Source organism: Aethalodelphis obliquidens, unplaced genomic scaffold (assembly GCF_003676395.1).
Source record: "Aethalodelphis obliquidens isolate GAN/ISIS:26980383/991018 unplaced genomic scaffold, ASM367639v1 scaffold8, whole genome shotgun sequence".
Taxonomy (NCBI): Eukaryota; Metazoa; Chordata; class Mammalia; order Artiodactyla; family Delphinidae; genus Aethalodelphis; species Aethalodelphis obliquidens.
In genome coordinates, this window is record NW_020837952.1 from 18354937 (window position 1) to 18374049 (window position 19113).

Sequence of the window (19113 nt, forward strand, 5' to 3'; positions counted from 1 at the left end):
AGTGCGTGAACAAGCACCGGAGGTTTCGGGGGCTGAGGGAAGAAAAGGGGATAGTGCTCAGATCAGTTTCAGGTGGCTGGAGCGAGGTGGGGCCGGGACGAGGCGGACGTGGAGGGGGATGGGGTGTCCGACACGAACACAAACACAAACACATTTCGCGTCCCCAGGGAGGGCGGACCGACGCCACCTCATCATTCCCCGCCCCTGGAGCCCGCGGTCCTCCTCGGACCTAGGGCCCGTGGTCCTTGCGAAGCAGCCCAGCCCCAGGGGAGCCGTAGGGGCCGCAGAGGCCCTGCTCGCTGTAACGACTGCGGAGAAGCTACGAACCTCCCCGCGAGTCGGTGAGAGACACGGTGGAGGCCGCGGGGAGGAAGGTGAGGGAGTGAAGCGCTCCTCCCCAACCCGTCTCGAACGCGCGGGAAGCGGTCTACCCACCCCCAACTCTGTCCCGTAGGCAATCGCCGCTCCCACCTTCCGCCGCCGCCTCGAGGGAAGTCGGAACGACGGGGGTCACGGCGGGGGTCAGAGGGTAAAGGTCTTGCTCCCAGCAGCCTCCGCGGTGGATACGTCGCCATCTTGGATCCGCGGGACAAGAAAATTCATGCGGTGAGTTTTTGGCAAATTTTCGGAAGTCTGGCAGTGGGGCGCGCGGCGGGGGCGGCGGATTCGGGGCCCCCGCAAGGCGGGGGAATGCCTCGGGGCCGGGCCGGTCGCGCCCGGGGTCCGCGGGCAGCGTCCCGGCCCGCCGCTTCCCGTTGCTTTTGTCTCGGCTCCAATCGAGAGAGGGAGAACGGAGCGGGCGGGGGGGGGGGGGGGGGGGGGGGGGGGGCGGTGGAGGGAGGGAGGGGGTGTGTATGGGGAGGGTGGTGGACGGGACGTAAAGCGTCGCTGTAGTCGGGTCGCTGCAGCGGCAGTTCTGGATCCTAGGCCGGGTCCCTTCAGCTGGCGCTGGGGTTTCCCCCAGACTTCTCTCCCCCGGGCTCCCTCCAGCGCGGAGGAGCCTCCGCCGCGCTGCTTCCTGGGGAAGAAGAGAAGGCGGCAGCGGCGGTGGCCAAGGACCCCGGGCCCGCTTTAGACGGCGCTGCCGCCTTCCTGGCAGCTGCCGCGGTCTCTGGCTCTTCACATTCTCTCAATACACGCACATCATCTGCAACTTATGTGTGTTTCTGTGTATGTACACGTAAATGGTGGGGGACACTGGACTGGCTAACGGGCCTCAGGAGCTGCCAGGCCCTTGGGTACAGAAGGCTATGGGTGGTGGAAGAGAAAGAGTGCAACTGGGATGCTTCCTCTGCTTCCGTACCCGGAGGGTGAAGCTTCCGTGGTCTGGTAGAGACTTAGTCCGGAGAATCCTGGGGCGGCGGAGGAACCCGAGGCGCCTCTGTCTGTGAAGTTGCTAGCCCTAGGTTTCTACTTCCGCCGGGGCCTCTCCACCTTTTGCTGTCTTGGGTCTAACTTAAAAGTTTCGCGGAACAAGTGACTGGGGTTGAAAGAGGCGCTCCTAGTTCTTAGTTTAGGCTCTGTGGTCCGTCTAGGAGAGACAGCCTCTAACTCTTGGTAACTATGGGCCTTGGCGAATACGAGTTTTTTCCTTTTATGAGAACATTTCCAAGGTCTTAGAATTTGCGTTTATTCCAGGCACTGTGGGTATATTACAACTACAAAAGTCTTACATACGGGTACCAACCTCTTGGAAGGAACCTAAACATCAGCTTCCTTCGAATCGTAAGAGATGCCTTCACTTTTCAACATCCAGAAGACCGAATGCAACACATTTTGCTTCAAAACTCTTGGTCAAAGAATCCTACTCCTTTCTTAATCTTCTGGACGGTTTCTAATAATTAAATACAGTGATATCAACCCTTAGATTCTTGGCGAAATGGTAGGAAGTACCTAGTTAGAATCTGTTCACGAGGGAGGCCATGCTTGAATTTAGAGTTCAAAGTTGAACAGATTTTCTGTCATGCTTGATTTTAGGAATTTCTAGACCTCTAGAATCATAAGTACAGCGTTATTTGCCTCTTAAAACAACATAAGTGGAAGTAATAAAGTAGGGGGGCGGGGCTTAGAAATTTGAAAATATCTCTTTACATACCGGGTTTATGTTGTTGTTTGGGAATACTTGGTATATTTGACGAGTTATTTCCCAAACGCCAGTGAAGACATCTCTTTTGCAATTTTGGAAGATAACTTTATCCCAGATTTAAAGGGTTGCTTAAGAATCACAGTGGACTGAAATGGCTAAATGGCTACATTCAGGTGGTTTGATGTGTACATTCAGATCTCTTTTCATTGAAATACTTCTTAATGGACCAAGATCTTTAGTTAACTTTGTATGTTGAACTCCGCTTCAGTTTGTAGTTCTCGTGTAATATTAAATCTAAAGGAAAAATACAAAGTGCGTGTAAAAAAAAAGACAAAACTTCTCCACTTCTTTTTTGACTTTGTAAGATCCTCATTTAATTTTAAAAAGGTTCTTTACTCTCATTTTTTTTCCTGAGGGCTTGAGTTGCAGTGACTTCTGTGATTACTTTGTATTGTATTTTAGATAGGAATTGAGAAACTTTCACATTTTTTGGCATTCTAATTAATGTAAGCATCATTTGTTGGCAGAACCCTTTTATTCTAAGTATACTGTATAGCGATATCTGTAGCCTAATCTGATACTCTTGGGGAATTAGAATTGCCTGTACATTTAACCAAGCAAGAAATACAACCTTTTAAAGATTTTTAGTTTCTACAATACTTTAGTTTTAAAGTAAATTTATATGGCAGAAAAATGAGGACAAAATGCATGAGTGATTTATATTCCCTTCCATTTCGAAGTACTACTTGATCTTGGAAGATAAACCTCAGAATGATATTCCTCCCCAAGAGAACTAGTTACCTGTGTTTTTACTTAAAAACCTTGAATATTTAATTTACTTTTTGATTTTTCATAGGTACTTCACAGTTAGTTATAATCTGAAAATTCTCTTTGTTCAAAAGTAAATACTTAGATTTATGAGTAGATTTCATTAGAAGTGCTTCTAACCCAGTTGTTTTGGTTCTTATCTCTTCAGCAGATACTGGTATTAAAAGTATTTGTATTTTGAAAGACCTTTACAGAATTTTTTGCAACCCGTGGGAAGTTAGAGTTTTACCCTTTTTACTCACAAATATGCTTCATAAGATTTTCTAATAATACAGAAAAATAAAGAAAAGGTATGCTTCACACCTAAATATGAAATAATGACTAGACATTATTAGATTGGTAAAAATAAGGTAACTATTCTTTGCTCTTTAAAAAGCAGTGTTAAACAGTATTTTTTAATTGTCAACATTTTTAACTGTAGGAAGTTCATTTGTGATGATTACATATTTAAAGGCAAACTTTCCATGTGCTTGCTTAATAGGCATTTGAGGACAATTTATGCAAACAGTGATACAATCTTCAGAAAAGATACTACTAAATAAGATTTTGTTACCTAGACTTCTAGTGGATTTCGTAGCACAAAGAAGCAAAAGAAACCAAGGTACCAGGTAGGGCAGTTTTAGAGGCAGAGTTAATCTGAGTTGCACTGTAATGTTTGAATAGAATTACATGCAATATTGGTATCACAATATTGATATCAAAGGATCTAGTGCTGTGACAGGAATCATTCTGGTTGATGATACATGTGATTGTTCTTCCTTACTATGGATGATTTCTACCCATAATACTTAGAGGAGTTGAATTTCATTGTGACTTTTACTAGGTATTTTTGGAAAGATCTATACTAAAATTGGTGTCTGTTGTAGAACGTCTACCTTCGAAAACAAATAGAATGAACACTAGGGTTTTAAGGTTTTAAAATTATTTTGTAATTTTTAATTTGGTTTTGTGCGTTGAACTTTTCCTTCTTCAACTTAAATACTATATATATATATTTTTTTTTTCTCGTTGCTTTAGTTTTTCTGTTTGACATCCTTTTTTAAACTCTTAAAACTCCTCTCATGACAAGTCATGCTGATATGGCTTGTTTATTTATTTACTTTGTCTATACTATTAGAAATGACTTGGAAAAAAGAATTCCTAATATTTTTTTCTGACATCTTGTTCTCTGAAATACAGATGATAATCTCTTGGTATTATCACTTGGGGATATGCTACATTATGCATTAATAAAATGGTTTACAATGTTTATTTTTTGGTAAGGCCACATAGCTTATATAATCATGAAATGCAAAATGAATTACCTAAGAGGAAAAAAACAATTTTCCTTTTCTGGACACACTTTAATATTTTGTATATGTTTACACCAGGGACCTAAGTCTATTTAGATATAGCTAGATATTTTGGACATATCTGCCACTTACCCTGAAAGTTTTCCCTTTTTTTGCTTTCATGCATATGTTTTTATGTGGGGCTTGGAGGGGATGGTGGTGGTATTTTTAGTATCACTTCTCAGTTTGACAAATTTCTTATCGTTCAGAACTACTCTGGTGTCACTTTCTTAAAGAAACCTTTCCTGATTTCCCAAATCCTTCTGCTGTACTGCTTTTATTCTTCAAATTTCTATTATTGAATGTATCACATGGTATTGTAATTTACTGTCCATCCCCACCGTCCACCTTAACCTCCACTGGATTGTAAGCACCTGAGAGGTAGGGCTTTGTCATTTATATTTACATTTCTGGTACCTTCTAAGTGCATTATACATAGTAGGTTATCAATAAATATGCAATAAACTGAACTGGTGCCAAATTGTCATTTGACAGTGCAGTCACGTGTTGTTTCCCAATCCACGGGTGGGAAACAACAGATTGGAAAAGGGTATGGGAAGAAGGGCATCCTGCATTCCTTTACTTCCTTGAATCGTTTCTTACAGTTCTGCTTCTTAATTACCTATGGGAAACTAGATAACCAGCTTCTTAGAAAAATGTGTGTGGAGTGAGTACAGGACTGAGGGAAGGTTGTAAGTAACAAAGTGTTTCTGGCAGTGTTAAGGTCTGTATTTCTTGCTGTATTTTGTATGGCTAAGGTCATTGGTTGAAGGAGATACTTTGTGTTTACCCCATAATACATTTACAGTTGTTTAACGTGAGCTTCTATTAGATTTGGGCTTTTTGACGTTAGATTCTATGTCCTCCTCCTTGGCCCCCACCTTTTTACTCCCAGTGCCTGACCTAGTGCCTAGTACAAAGTAGGAGTTCTCTAGGTTTTGAATACCATTCTCCTTATGAAAACTGGATGAGATGATTTAATGTATTTTTATTGGCTGTCCAAATTTCCAAAAGCTCTAAAAACTGACTTTTTAAAAAAGCAAGTGTGAAGGCAAATTCCAACTGAAATTGGTAGCCTACTCATGGTCTATCTGTGTTAACCTGATTTTCTGTTTTGATGCAGAAATATTAGTATATTTGATGGCAAGTGCTGTCTAGGCCACCCTGGGAGGTGTTAGGTCATACGTAATATATATGCTATGTTAACTTTCTAAAATCTGACAAATTCCAATTCTGAGAAATACGTGGCCTTTAAGGGCTTGAATAAGAGATTGTGCACCAGTTTTGTGTCCCTTTTTTGAACTATAGAAATCAAAACAGTAAATGACTTACAGAATTGCATTTAGTGGAGATGCTAACATTTTTTTAATGAATTTATTTATGGCTGCGTTGGGTCTTGCTGCTCTATTTGCAGCGGTGGTGGGGGGGGCTACTCTTCGTTGCAGTGCTCCAGCTTCTCTTTGTTCTCTTTGCCTTTGCTTCTCTTTGTTGTGGAGCATGGGCTCTAGGTGTGTGGGCTTCAGTAGTTGTGGCTCGCGGGCCGTAGAGCGCAGGCTCAGTAGCTGTGGCACAAGGGCTTAGTTGCTCCGTGGCATGTGGGATCTTCCTGGACCAGGGATCAAACCCGTGTTCACTGCATTGGCAGGCGGATTCTTAACCACTGAGCCACCAGGGAAGTCCCAAGATGCTAAACATTTGACTTAAGATCTTAGAAATGTCTCATTTGCCTACGTATTTGTCATTGACTTTTTTTTCTTTTTTTTTCATTGACTTTAATAACTAAAAGCTACTGAAGATACAGAGAGTATATTATTTTAAAAGAGAGTTTGTTCTAGTACTGGGAACATCAGTTTTTTCTCTGCTTTTAGTGAATTGAAAGGTCTCTCCTTATGTGAAAGTAGATGAGAATGCACGCACAGTACATATTTACTTTGCCAAGGAATGATAAAATAAGCAAGAGGGAGTTTTGTGTTCTGGCACTTTAGGTAACAATGAGTACACTTGGATTTTTTCAAACTTATTGATGTACCATTTTTCCATTTATATATTTGGATGTTGAAACATTACTCCATCTTGTATCAGCATCTGGACAAAATGTAATGACAGATTATGTAATACAATGTGTTTCCGAGAGGAACATTTGGTTTTGTGTCATATCTGGCAGGAATGTGTTTTTGTGTTACTTTTTACATTGTAAATTACGATGCTTATTTTTATTTTTTTGCGGTACGCGGACCTCTCACTGTTACAGCCTCTCCCAAACCCGCGTCCCCTACATCGGCAGGCGGACTCTCAACCACTGCGCCACCAGAGAAGCCCTGTGGTTGTCATTTTGATGTTAAGTTTTAAAATAAGGTTAAGTTTTAACATTAACGTGAAGATAGAACAAACTGTTTTGATTAGTATGAAAATTAGTAAATGGGAATTTTGAAGGCCATTTTATCCTTGGATTGGACTCAGCATCTAGTGTCTTTCTCACTTAATTTAATGCTACTCTATAGGGAAAATCCTGATTTATCAAATTAAGTAGATGTAAGTAGAAGGTTTGTTTTTTGTTTTTAATTGATCATTCTGAAGATTCAGGATCATTTAATTAAATATGGAAATTTGAAAGAGAAGTATTAGGAAATTTGTGTTTCAAGTTTGACTTTCTGGGAGAATGCAACAGCTGCTCACATATTTTAAAATGATAAACATATTCATCAAGAAACACCAAAACATTTAGTAATAATCGTGTGTTATAGTGAGAGTAAGTAATAATATTATATTACAGGTACTACATTTTACACATTTACTTATTGCACAATTATACTTTGAGGTAATGTGCTAACTTTGTCTTGATTTAATAGTGCATGGAATAGTGCTTTAGGGGTGTCGTTTTTATAATTTTATGTGAGTGAGCATGTCTGGCCTTAGATTAGAAAAAATTCAGAGCTATAGAAACTTTCTAATCTATGCACACTTAAGAGAAATTGTACATATATTCATAGACATGTCAGGCCAAACTTTGAGGTCTGTAGCAAAACTATTTAACCTGATGGAAGAGATAGCGGTCTCCAAATTTTAAATTTGATACATGATGCACTTTTGTGTTACGTATCTAAAATAGATATGTATGTATAAAACAATTATATATAGTCCAGTGCTTCAGGGAATTTGACCTCTGACTGCTATTAAGATGTTTCAGAGCATAGTTTGAAAGTGAAGACTTTTTCTTCTCTCTGCAGATGGAAAGTTCATAGAACTTGCTTGTTTTTGAGTAGACACTTTCAACTAAATCCTTTAATTTGAGTGTTTATTTTCTTCTAGACATTGCTGTAAGTGCTGGGTATATATGATGGTGAACAAGTTTCCGCCTTCATGGAGCTAATGTGTTAGAGGGGGAGACGGATAATGAACAAGTAAACAATTTCAGAAGGTGGCAACTGTGATGAAGAAAAGGGGGATACGGGTACAGTAATTGGTTAGGGATGGAAGGAGGAGACTATTTAAGGAAGATGATGAGGGCAAGACCTCTCTGGAGGTGGCTTTTGAGCAGAAACTGAGAAAGGAGAAAGCCATGCAAAAATCTGGGTCAATGTGTTTCCAGGCAGAAAGAATAGAAGACCCTGAGATGGAGTCAAGTTTTTCATGTTTGATGAAAACAGGAATTTCATCAGTAGTTACTTAGTGCTTTCTGCATAAATAGGGGTAAACTCTAAAGGGAAAAAGAAAAAGATGATTAAGATGTAAATCTTTGTCTTTCAACTGCTGAAAATGTTGTGATGGACCCAGTAATAGGTTATAGGGAGGAAGAATTTTCATTTAAGAGGCCATGATGTTTTCTGGATCAGGTGTGGGGGGGTATCTCTGTATTAGTGGAAATTATAAAGGAGAGTAAACTTAAAACTTTCTTTGTGTTTGCATAGAATTATCAAAACCTCTAAAAGATTTTGTTTTTGCAATATTTTAGATAGATTTTTCTAAGAAATTAATCAGTAATGATTTTCATGTTTAGACTTCCTTGTACAGTTCAATAAATATTACTAGGTGCCATACACTGTTAGAGATGCAGTGAATACTTGAAGTTCACTTTTTGTGGTGCATGTTATGGGTACATGCTAGAGTAGAACAACCTTGTTTGAGGGAGTTAAAGAGTTGGTTTCTGGTCAGTGATGTTTGAACTGGGTTCTGAAGGGTGATTTGGAGTTCACTTAGGTAGGGGAGGATGCGCAATCAGCATTGCAAATACAAAAAGTCTGGAAGACTAGGCTGGATTTAGAGAATGGCACAGTAATCTATCGTTCTTGATGCAGTTCTGCGACCTCATGAGAAGTTGACTGAGGGAATGAATTTGCCATAGTGTGAGAGACTTTTTTTTACATGATGAGGAATAATTAACCAATTTCTTTTTGACAATGCAAGTGAAAATCAGATTTGTGCTTCAGGAGGAAATTTTAGATTCCACAGACGATTTATAATTAAATTTACAAGCTTGATGCTTTAGTGTATTTCTAAAGTTTTTGAAGGATTTTTTTTCTCTCTGTTAGAGAAATTATAGAGTTATTCTGTATTCATATTGGCAGGATTTTTAATTATTAAGAACTTTGAAAGTCTGTAGTTTATCTTCCAGAGAACTTGTTATACATATAAACCAATGTCCATAATGAAAAGTTTTATATTAATGGATGGAATTTGTTATGTAAGTTTTAGGGCAGGCAGAGTTTGAATGTTGTTATTTGACATTATTTGCAGGCATGAGATTTAACATTACTTCAGTAAATTAGAGTAATACCAAAAAAATCTAAATTAGCAATATAATCATTCATAGGAGCTTATACCTATAATATATTGCTAGCAGTGCATATTTTACAATGCTGAGGTGTGTGTGTTCTTCAAAATACTGTACATAACAGCTGTGCATTTATTTTAGGTTGCTAGCATTATTTATTCTGACATTGAAAAAAAAAGAGCCCAAATGAATGTTTTTAAATAAAAAGAATTGATTCCCTGAGAATGCAGTTTGAGCAAATTACTACTTTGATAGTATGCATTATATACCACTTTTTCATAGCAAACGTTAATGATTCTACGTGATGACTTGGAGCTGCCCAAGTTGCCTAATTGTGTAGTTCATTTTTGACTGAATAAAATGGAGCTCATTATAACTATTTCCTATTAAAGGGAGTTATATTTTGCTGGAATTTTACATGATTTTGTTAAAGTCTCTGGTACTAACCAGCCTGAGTTGGAATCACCAATTATGCTTTTAATTAGCTGTGTAACTTAATCCTCTCTAAACTTCAGTTTTCTCACTCGAAAAATGTGGATAGGTAACTGTTTACCTCATAAGGTTGATATTAGGAATAAAGCCTCTTGTGGGTGTTTTTGTTTGTTTTTTGCTTTTGTTTTTGGAGTGGGACTTGCCACTTAAATATGAGCTTCTGAGGCAAATGAGAATTAGCCACAATTTGTTTCATAGAGTACACCATGCTTTTTTTTGTATCCAATTTATAAATGTAAACAAGAAGAGTGCAATTTTGTTCTTACAGTCTAGACATGTTTTTCCTACGAGGAATTTTGTTTAGATAGTGTTGTGTTAAGTATTATGTGTAATATTCTGGGTAGCATAGATACATTTTTTTTTATTTCAGGAAGGAGCTTTTTTTTTTTTAAAGTGTTTTCAGCCATTCTCTAATGTGGTTTAATTAATTTATTTATTTTTGCTGTGTTGGGTCTTCATTTCTGTGCGAGGGCTTTTTCCAGCTGTGGCAAGCGGGGGCCACTCTTCATCGCGGTGCGCGGGCGTCTTACTATCGCGGCCTGTCTTGTTGCGGAGCGCAGGCTCAGCAGTTGTGGCTCACGGGCCCAGTTGCCCCGCGGCATGTGAGATCCTCCCAGACCAGGGCTCAAACCCATGTCCCCTGCATTAGCAGGCAGATTCTCAACAACTGCGCCACCAGGGAAGTCCAGCATAGATACATTTTAGCATTGCTCTATCTGAAGCATTTGGCATGGTGCATGGCACCTAATAGGCATTTAATAATTCCTTTGTTAAATGGGATAAATCTAATGGGAGAGCATTGACTTAGGACTCGGACTGTGTCTACCACTTACAGCCTGAGTTAGGTTATCTATAGCAAGTTACTTCTCTATGCCTTAGTTTCCATTTCCTTAAAATTAATAAAATATCTTCTCTTAGGCTTATTTAGAGGATCAATTACAGTGCAAAACACCTGACAATAGGTTCTTAGCAATGTTGGTTCCTCTTTTCCTTTATACAGAGTAAATATTTCAGAATTCTGGAGGAAGTTCAGAGGAAATATTTAATATAGCACCTATAATTTACTTTTTGGAAGTTGCGAAAGGTCACTTATTTACCTTTGAGCGTGTGCTCTTCTTTAATGGAGGGATAATATATTATTTTGGAAGACTACCACACTTGGATTCAGAAGATGGGTGCTAGTCTGGGCTCCATGAATTTATTAGCTATGTGTCTGGGCAGATTAGTATTGGAGAACCTCAGCATTTTAGTCATTTATACCTCCTAATGTTGCTGATGAGAACTGAGGTATTGAAAGCAAAAATGTTTGGCTAACTGTAAAGCATGTGAAATTACAGTAATGAGTCCTGATTATTAGTGGTTGTAATGAAACTAGTAGTTTCTTAAGTTGTGTGGTTCATTTATTCATTCACTCATTCAATTTACCTTGTGGTACTGCTGCATTCATATGGTTTGCCCTTCATTTTTATTTAATTAAATATTTGGGTATTGGAGTGGGGAGCGTGGAAGAGTGCGGGAAAAAATGATTCTGCTATGTCTTAGGGTAGGCAGTTAATACTTGCATATTTTTTTGCATGATGAGGTCCTGATACTTTCTGTGTAAGTGTATATAACAGGAGGTCTACCTTGTCTTCATTCCCTCTTCATTAAGGGTGAAAGATTTTGAATATTCTGGTTTATTCCTCGTTTCTGTAACCTGTGTTCTTTCTCCTTATTATTGTTAGCCAGACATATTTTTGTGAACATCATGCATGCCTTTTTTCCCTACAAATAAAATTCATTTGTAATTTATAATTAGAGCATTGAGAAGTCAGTGCAGTAGTTTGAAACTGTTGTATATTCTTTGCATTATTTAATGTGTATGAATAATTTTAAAGATCTTTTGGGTCTGAGCCTTTTGAAGCACTAAAATAAATACCATATAAGGAAAGTAGAATAGTACTAAGTAGCTGCAGTAGCAAAGTAAGGAAAGTGAATCACAGAGTAATGAATTTGGAAAATGATTGTGTATTGAAGGGAAAGGCATTGCTTTTCATGTCACCCTTCTAAAAATCTAGTTAGTGATGGTATGTGCTTGTGAGTTCTGCTGATTGTGATTAATCTCGTACTGTTATTTTAAAAAGTTGCTTTCAAGTAAAATATGTTTTCCTTCTAAAAACATATAGTAAAACTCTAGAAACTGGAAACTTGCCACCCCCAATTCTCAGGTTGCTCCTCCATTTTTCATATATCTAAGGCAAATAATTTTAAATGGAGCAAAGACAACTCTCTCCTATCTAAAACTTACATATATAACTTATAAAACTTATAAAATAAACTCCTCCGTATCTTCAGATCCTGAACAAGATACGCCCCTTTATAATTTTTGATGGTTGTAATAATGAATAATGATTGTCAGGTACAGCAGTATGCTCAGGTATCAAATATTGATTTATGTCCACTGTGTTTATTATTCTAAGAAGAAGATGATTTGTTAGCACATTTTAGAAAAGTTTACAAAGCCAAAGTCTTTTTACTTAATTTGCTCCAATTAAGTAGAAGTCATTAGAGAATTCATTCTTCAGAATAGTCTACAACCTGAACTACATGGTTAAATAGATTTTATTTTTATTGTATATGCCAGCCTTGGGCAAATAATGTACATGCCAAAATCCCAAGACATGGTAAAGATATGTATTTTTGCTTTTGCAAAATTAGACTGTCAGTTTTAACAGTATTTCAGAAATAGTGTTTATTTCTGATTTATCAGTTGGCACAGAAAAAGGACAGTTACGTTCCTTTGATTTCTAACATTATTCAAATTAATGTATGGAGATTTGAATTTTTTAAAGGGAAGACTCTTGTAATAGAAATGATGTTCTTTTTTTAATATAAATTTATTTATTTTTGGCTGCATTGGGTCTTTGTTGCTGTGCACAGGCTTTCTCTAGTTGCAGCGAGTAGGGGTTACTCTTCGTTGCGGTGCACAGGCTTGTCATTGCCGTGGCTTCTCTTGTGGAGCACGGGCTCTAAGTGCACGGGCTTCAGTAGTTGTGGCTCGCGGGCTCAGTAGTTGTAGCACATGGGCTTAATCGCTCCAGGGCATGTGGGATCTTCTTGGACCAGGGCTCAAACCCGTGTTCCCTGCATTGGCAGGCGGATTCTTAACCACTGCACCACCAGGGAAGTCCCAGAAATGATTTTCTTATAACGTATACCTATTTTGTAGTTTTGGATTCTTGAATACAGATATATATTATTGCAGCATACCAAGGAAGTAATACTGTTATTGAGTGGCTGAAGCAAATGCGAGGTTATGTGCTGAAGGAGACTGTGGTTTAAAAAAAGTAATTATAATGGCATATACTTATTACAGAAAAAGTGGAAAATAAAGATGAGGAAAAGAAGAAAATAAAAATGACTTGCAGTCCTGCAAACTAGAAGACTGTTAACCTGGGCAAACATTATTTGTTGTTTCCACTGTTTGTGTGTGTGTGTATGTTTAAAAGCACTCCAGTCTCTTTTGGTTTTTCTCCCTGATATTAAAGTAACAAAAATGAATGTGGAAAATTTGGAAAATTAAGAGAAGTATAAAATAAGAGGAGGGATTTCCCTGTTGGCACAGTGGTTAAGAATCTGCCTGCCAATGCAGGGGACACGGGTTCGAGCCCTGGTCCAGGAAGATCCCACATGCCCCGGAGCAACTAAGCCCTTGTGCCACAGCTACTGAGCCTGTGCTCTAGAGCCCGCGAGCCACAGATACTGAAGCCCGCGCACCTAGTGCCTGTGCGCCGCAACAAGAGAAGCCACTGAAATGAGAAGCCCATGCACTGCAATGAAGAGTAGCCCCCGCCCACCGCAACTAGAGAAAGCCCGCGTGCAGCAATGATGACCCAACACAGCCAAAAATAAAATAAATTTATTTAAAAAAATAAAAGAGATAAAACATCCACAGACAACCAGTCTTTTCATTTTTGTAATAGGGAAATTGGGCTGATTTATCATCTCTGTGTTTTTTTAAAATTTACATCATAAGCATTTTCCAGTGTCATTTAGTATTTACCCAAAATATGATTCTTAATGGCCAGAGCATAACTGACCTAATGATTCCTTATTATTGAACATTCAATTTTATTTTGATTCTCCACTTATATAAGTAGCACTGTGATGAATAGTTTTGTATCTGAATTTTTGTTTACATATTTGGTTATTTCTTTAGAAAACACTTCTGTAAGTATAATTATTATTTTAAAGTATTAGAGGTACTTTCAGTGCTTATTATGTAATGCTGTGTCCTTAGTCGAATTACTTTTCAAGCTTTAGTGCCCTCTCCTGTAAAATAGGTATAATAATGATATTTATCTCGGGATTGTTAGGAGTGAATGACAGTATATGCACAGTGTTTAGCTCGGCCTGTAGCATAAAGGATACCTCTTAGAGGCTTTCCTCAACTGCTCTTTCTTAAGTAGGCCCCTCCTCCTGTAGCATCTCTTACAATTAATCATTATTTAACAGTTTGTCTCATTCCACCACTAGAGGATGAGAAGGGATCAAGTCAGTTTTATTTACTAATGTGTATTTGAAGCCTCATATAGGGCCTGACAAATATTTGTTGAATGTATGAAAAGTTATTTTCCAAAGCTTTTAATATTTACTTGCCTTACAGCAAGGCTGTGCCAGTTTACATTCTCACCAGCTATGTGTGAATTATCTTTTTTACTTTATTGTCAGTGAAACTGAGTATAGTATGGTTGTGTAAAAAAAAAAATTGTCCTAAATTTTGAAGGTGTAAGCTTATAATTTAAAAAAAGTTGAATTGTTTTGTTTTTCTGAAGAGTGAATCTTTTTATTGTGTAATTTGTGTTTTACCTGTTTTCTGTTCATATTCTTTATTGTCAGCAATAATAAGAATAAAAATAAGAATAAGAGTAAAATAATTATAATCCTGTTGGTGGTCCCTTCCTAGGCATCCTGTGGGGAAAAGTAAGTAATATTTCCTGTGGGAAAAAGTAACTAATAATTAATATTACACAAATAAATGAAGTTAGCAAACATATAGTGGTACTGTACCAAAATTGACGACAAAGTAGTTTAAACAGGTTAAAGTGACAATGTGAAAGTTTAAGGAGATTTTTGTCTAATATACTGTAGCAACACTAAAAATGTAGCTAAGATGTTATGTTAATGCAAAAATCAGATTATATTTTTACTGTTTTCTTAAGCTTATGCTGTCTGGAGGGCAATTTGATATCCATGGATAAATTTGAAAAGATTAAGTGGTTTGCTAGTGGAGAGTATGCAAAGTAAGATTTAGGTACTTTATTAGATACTTTGTGTGTTATTTATTCATTCATTTGACAAATGTTTAACTCCTATTATGTGTCAGGCACTGTTCTAAGGGAATTATAGTGTACAAAATAAAAAATAAAACATGGTTTGGCAGATGGTGGTGTGGGTATGGAGAGAAAGAGACCAAAGGAGTATGATGTATGTATGGGATTCAGATTTAAATTGGTCATGGAAGTCCTCCCCTAGAAAGTGATTGAGTGAGCCTGTGGTGAGGGACCAATCCCGTGCATATTCAGGAGAAAGGGGTTCCAGGAAGCGACAAAAACAAGAGCAAATGCCCTGGGAGAGGATGTTTTATGATTTGATGTATTATGATTGAAAAATTGCCGGAAGTCTATGTGGCTGGAGTGTGGTGGGAAGGGAGGAGAATGGTAGATGGGTGAAGAAAAGGTAGGGACTAGAGGTAAGTTAGGAAAGATTTTGTAAAGCCATCATAAGGTCTTTGGCTTTTACTTTATGTAAAATGATCTTACATATACTCTTCACAGTTGTTATGCAAAGTTTGTTGAATGCTTCTCATTTTACAGTTGATTAAATAAAGGTTCTGTAGGACAGCCTATAATTAACTTCTCCAAGTTCATATAGCTAATGAGTGGCAGAACTAAGATAAAAACTTAGGTCTTTGACTTCAAAGCTTATGACTTTTCTTTACACAGTTATTCTTCTTGCTCTAGTATATTTCTGGAGGCATTCACTTTTTTTTTCCCCCCTTAAACCAGGATCCATAGTGTGGATTCAGGTTGAGTGTCGATGCACACGTGTGTGACTGAAAGAAAAAAAAAAAACCCTCAGAAAACAGTTTCCTTACTGCAAGATGCATTCAGATGCATTCAGATGTTTTATATATATGTTTCTATATATCATGGTAGTTTTGACTCACTTGATTTCATGGCCCACTGTTGGAGTCTGTATTTTGAAAATCACTGCACTGTTTCTTTTGGAATACCAGAAGTTCCATATTTATCTATGGCTCTGAATTATGCTAAGTGTGGCTTCTATGTTTACTTAAAAAGCATTTCTTATATCTATAGAACTAGCTCTTAAATTGGGAAGCAAGTGTAATGCAATTAGTAGATTACAAAAATATATATGTAACATTTGAAGATTCATATATGATTTAAATTCCTTGCAGGAAAAACTGTAACTTAGTAAGGAAACTTTAGTTGGCTGAATTAAATCTTGTAGTAAGAGGACAGGGCAGTTAAGAACAAGGAAGCTAATGCTGCTAGTATTACTATTACTGATTTCTGTCAAATGTTTATTATACTAAGATTTTTTTTAAAGCACATTAATATGTTACTTAAATATTTTAGGAAGATTTAAAATATATTTACATGTATCTCCTATTAAGATTTTGCTTTCTCAGGGCAGGACCCATTTTCATTTGGTATCTATAGGAACTAATGCCATTCTTTTTCTTTTTCTCAAGGTTTTTTCTTACCATTCCCTTTTTTTTTTTTTTTTTTTTTTTTTTGGCGGTACACGGGCCTCTCACTGTTGTGGCCTCTCCCGTTGCGGAGCACAGGCTCAGCAGCCGTGGCTCACGGGCCCAGCTGCTCCACGGCATGTGGATCTTTCCGGACTGGGGCATAAACCCGTGTCCCCTGCATCGGCAGGCGGACTCTCAACCACTGCGCCACCGGGGAAGCCCTTACCATTCTTATTTTTAAATAACTTTGTTAAGTAAGTTTACGTATAATACAAGACAGCCATTTAAGTTTTTTTAACGAGAGTTTTGACAAATTTATGTACCATGTAACCATCACCACAATCCAGATAGAAACATTCCCATCACACCCAGAGTTCTTATTCCAGGCAGTCTTCATTTGTAGCCACAGGCAAACCTCTGATTTGCTTTCTGTCACTGTAGATTAGAATTTTTTTTAGAGGTTTGAACAAATGGAATTGTACAGTATGCATTCTTTTGTGCCTGACATCTTTTGCTCAACGTAATATTTTTGCTTCCTCAGGGTTGTTTCGTGTACCAATCACTCATTTCTTTTGGATAGTTTTTTGTTGTGCTCTTGTAACTGGGCCTAAAAACATGTTGGTTGAATGAATGCGTATTTGGTACAGTGAGTATCCCTCCCTCCACAGTTTTGCTGCATTTCTTCCTCTATCATGAGGACGCTAAATCCTCTTCCAGATTGTGTGTTGCTAGACTTAAATTTATGTATCGATTATGTGAAGGTGTGATTTAATAGTAAAAAATGTTAAAGGTTTACAGCTAAATGACCTTGACATGAAACCTTGTCCTTGTTCTACCATCCTATACATACAGGCAAGTTACTTAACCTTTCTGAAGCTTAGTTTCCTTTTTTCTAAATTGGAGGTAATTATACTTAACTTGAATATTGTTGAAGTATTAAAGGTGTTGTATATAAACATTGTATGTAAAGCAAACATACTAGGCTCTTGTAAAAATAGGAGTGTAATTCAATGGTGTTTATTGGGTGGTGGTGTCTAGCATCTCCTTTTTACCTACTTAACAAAATTGTGCCTACCCATGTAGCTGCAGTTTTGTATTTTTTATTAGTATTCATTAGTAGTTTGAAGAAACACGTGTTTATGCTTACTAAAAGTTTCATCTAATGAAAGTGATTAAGGTCTTGATTAGTTTACTTTAGTCTGGGGTCCCCAACCCCTGGGCTGCGGACTAGTACTGGTCCTCTGCCTGTTAGGAACCAGGCCACACAGCAGGAGGTGAGCGACAGGTGAGTGAGCGAAGCTTCATCTGCTGCTCCCCATCGCTCTATCCCCATCACTTGCATTACTGCCCAAACCATCTCCCCGCGCCCCCCGCCCCCGTTCCCCGCCCGTCTGTGGGAAAATTATCTTGCACAAACTGGTCACTGGTGCCAGAAAGGTTGGGGACCGCTGCTTTAGGTCACAAAATTTCTGCTAATTAAAATTCTAATAAAAATAATAAGTCATAAAACTTTTTTAACAGCTTGGAAGGCTTAGTAAATTATAAAGAATGGGGAAAAAGACCAGTAATATCAACTCTTCGTTATTGGTGGATAATTATTTCAGAGTAATATGCTAGTGGGGAGTAAGCAACCAGGAAACTAACGTTTTTTTCAGTTACGTTCTGTAGTAGGTGCTGTTCTCTTACCGTTTATTCATTCAGCAAATTTTAATTAATGCCTGCTAGGTAGCAGATACTTTTCTAGGACATACTTTTCCACCTCACTTTTGTGGACTTTTGAGATTGATGATGATGATGGTGGTTATTTTAAATCCTCTGTATGTTTGTTGAGTGCAGTAATATTTTTATTTGGCCTTGGAACTGAGGAGAGTTAATGTGGGTTTTAGCAGATTAAATCAGTAGTGTGTACTTGTGGCCAGAAGATAGTTTTAAACTTATGTAAATAACTAAAAAGTTATTAAATTTTATATTTTGACCATAAACATTGATTGTGCTTGTATCAAATTGGACTTGACCTTTGGAAAGAACAAATTAAAATGTTAGGGGAATAATAGTAGGTTTTGCTGCTTGTGTATGGTATGTAGAAATTTGAGAATAAGGACACCAAATTTTGAAGGATATCTTTTAGTTGTTTTTTCACTACAAAATTTTAGTTTGCCAATATGTCACATTTTTTAAAAGCTTTTACAGGATGAGTCTAATTGATTTGTTGTCTTATTGATAACTGTTTAAACCAAATATTGATAACTGTTTAACTGCACAATCAGTAGGAAAAAGTTATTAGATGAAAACAGGACAAAGGATGGTTCAGTCTGACAATGTGTAATGTAGAAGAAGAGTTAACAGAAAAAGTACAAAGTGGAAATTAAGTGGGGTTATATGTGGTAAAAAAGTGGGACAGATGATAGAGTAAATTGTGCCTTTGAAGATAGAAAAAAATGAGTTAAGATTCTTAAAAACTAGTATTCAGTTTTTAGGCATTCAGATAGACTAGAAATATCTTCATTTAGGTTAATCCTGAGTGCTTTATACCCCAAGGGATCAATGAAGATAGGAGTGTGTTCGTTATTTCAGTATTTCAAAAATCAAACCTAATTAAAATTAGTATTCTTGGCTTTTCGTAAACAGTATATCAGTTTATGGTAATAGTGGTCATTTTCTGTAGATTAAAATCCCTTGGTTAGTTACATGTGTTTAATAAAGAGAGAAAACTATTTTATTTAATAAGATGATAAATAGGAGAAAATACTTTTGAGTCCTTACTGAACAGGTGAGCCTTTTTACACACACACACACACACACACACACACACACACACACACACACACACACACACACACACACACAC

General features: G+C 37.7%; 1 protein-coding gene across 4 annotated transcripts in view; it reads left to right on the plus strand.

The window, feature by feature from the left end:
* The first annotated feature begins 251 nt into the window (after positions 1–251).
* Positions 252–19113, plus strand: part of CNOT2 (CCR4-NOT transcription complex subunit 2) — a 112458-nt gene continuing 93596 nt past the window's right edge. For 2 of the 4 annotated variants that reach the window (XM_027107003.1, XM_027107002.1), the window contains exons 1-2: positions 253–374; positions 455–606. Coding sequence is in view for 1 of the 4 variants with exons in the window: in XM_027107002.1 (XP_026962803.1) it covers positions 602–606 (5 nt within the window). In the remaining 3 variants the exon portion in view is untranslated. Of the gene's footprint in view, positions 375–454; positions 607–19113 lie in introns of all 4 variants that reach the window. The other 2 variants (XM_027107007.1, XM_027107008.1) reach the window with 2 other exon arrangements.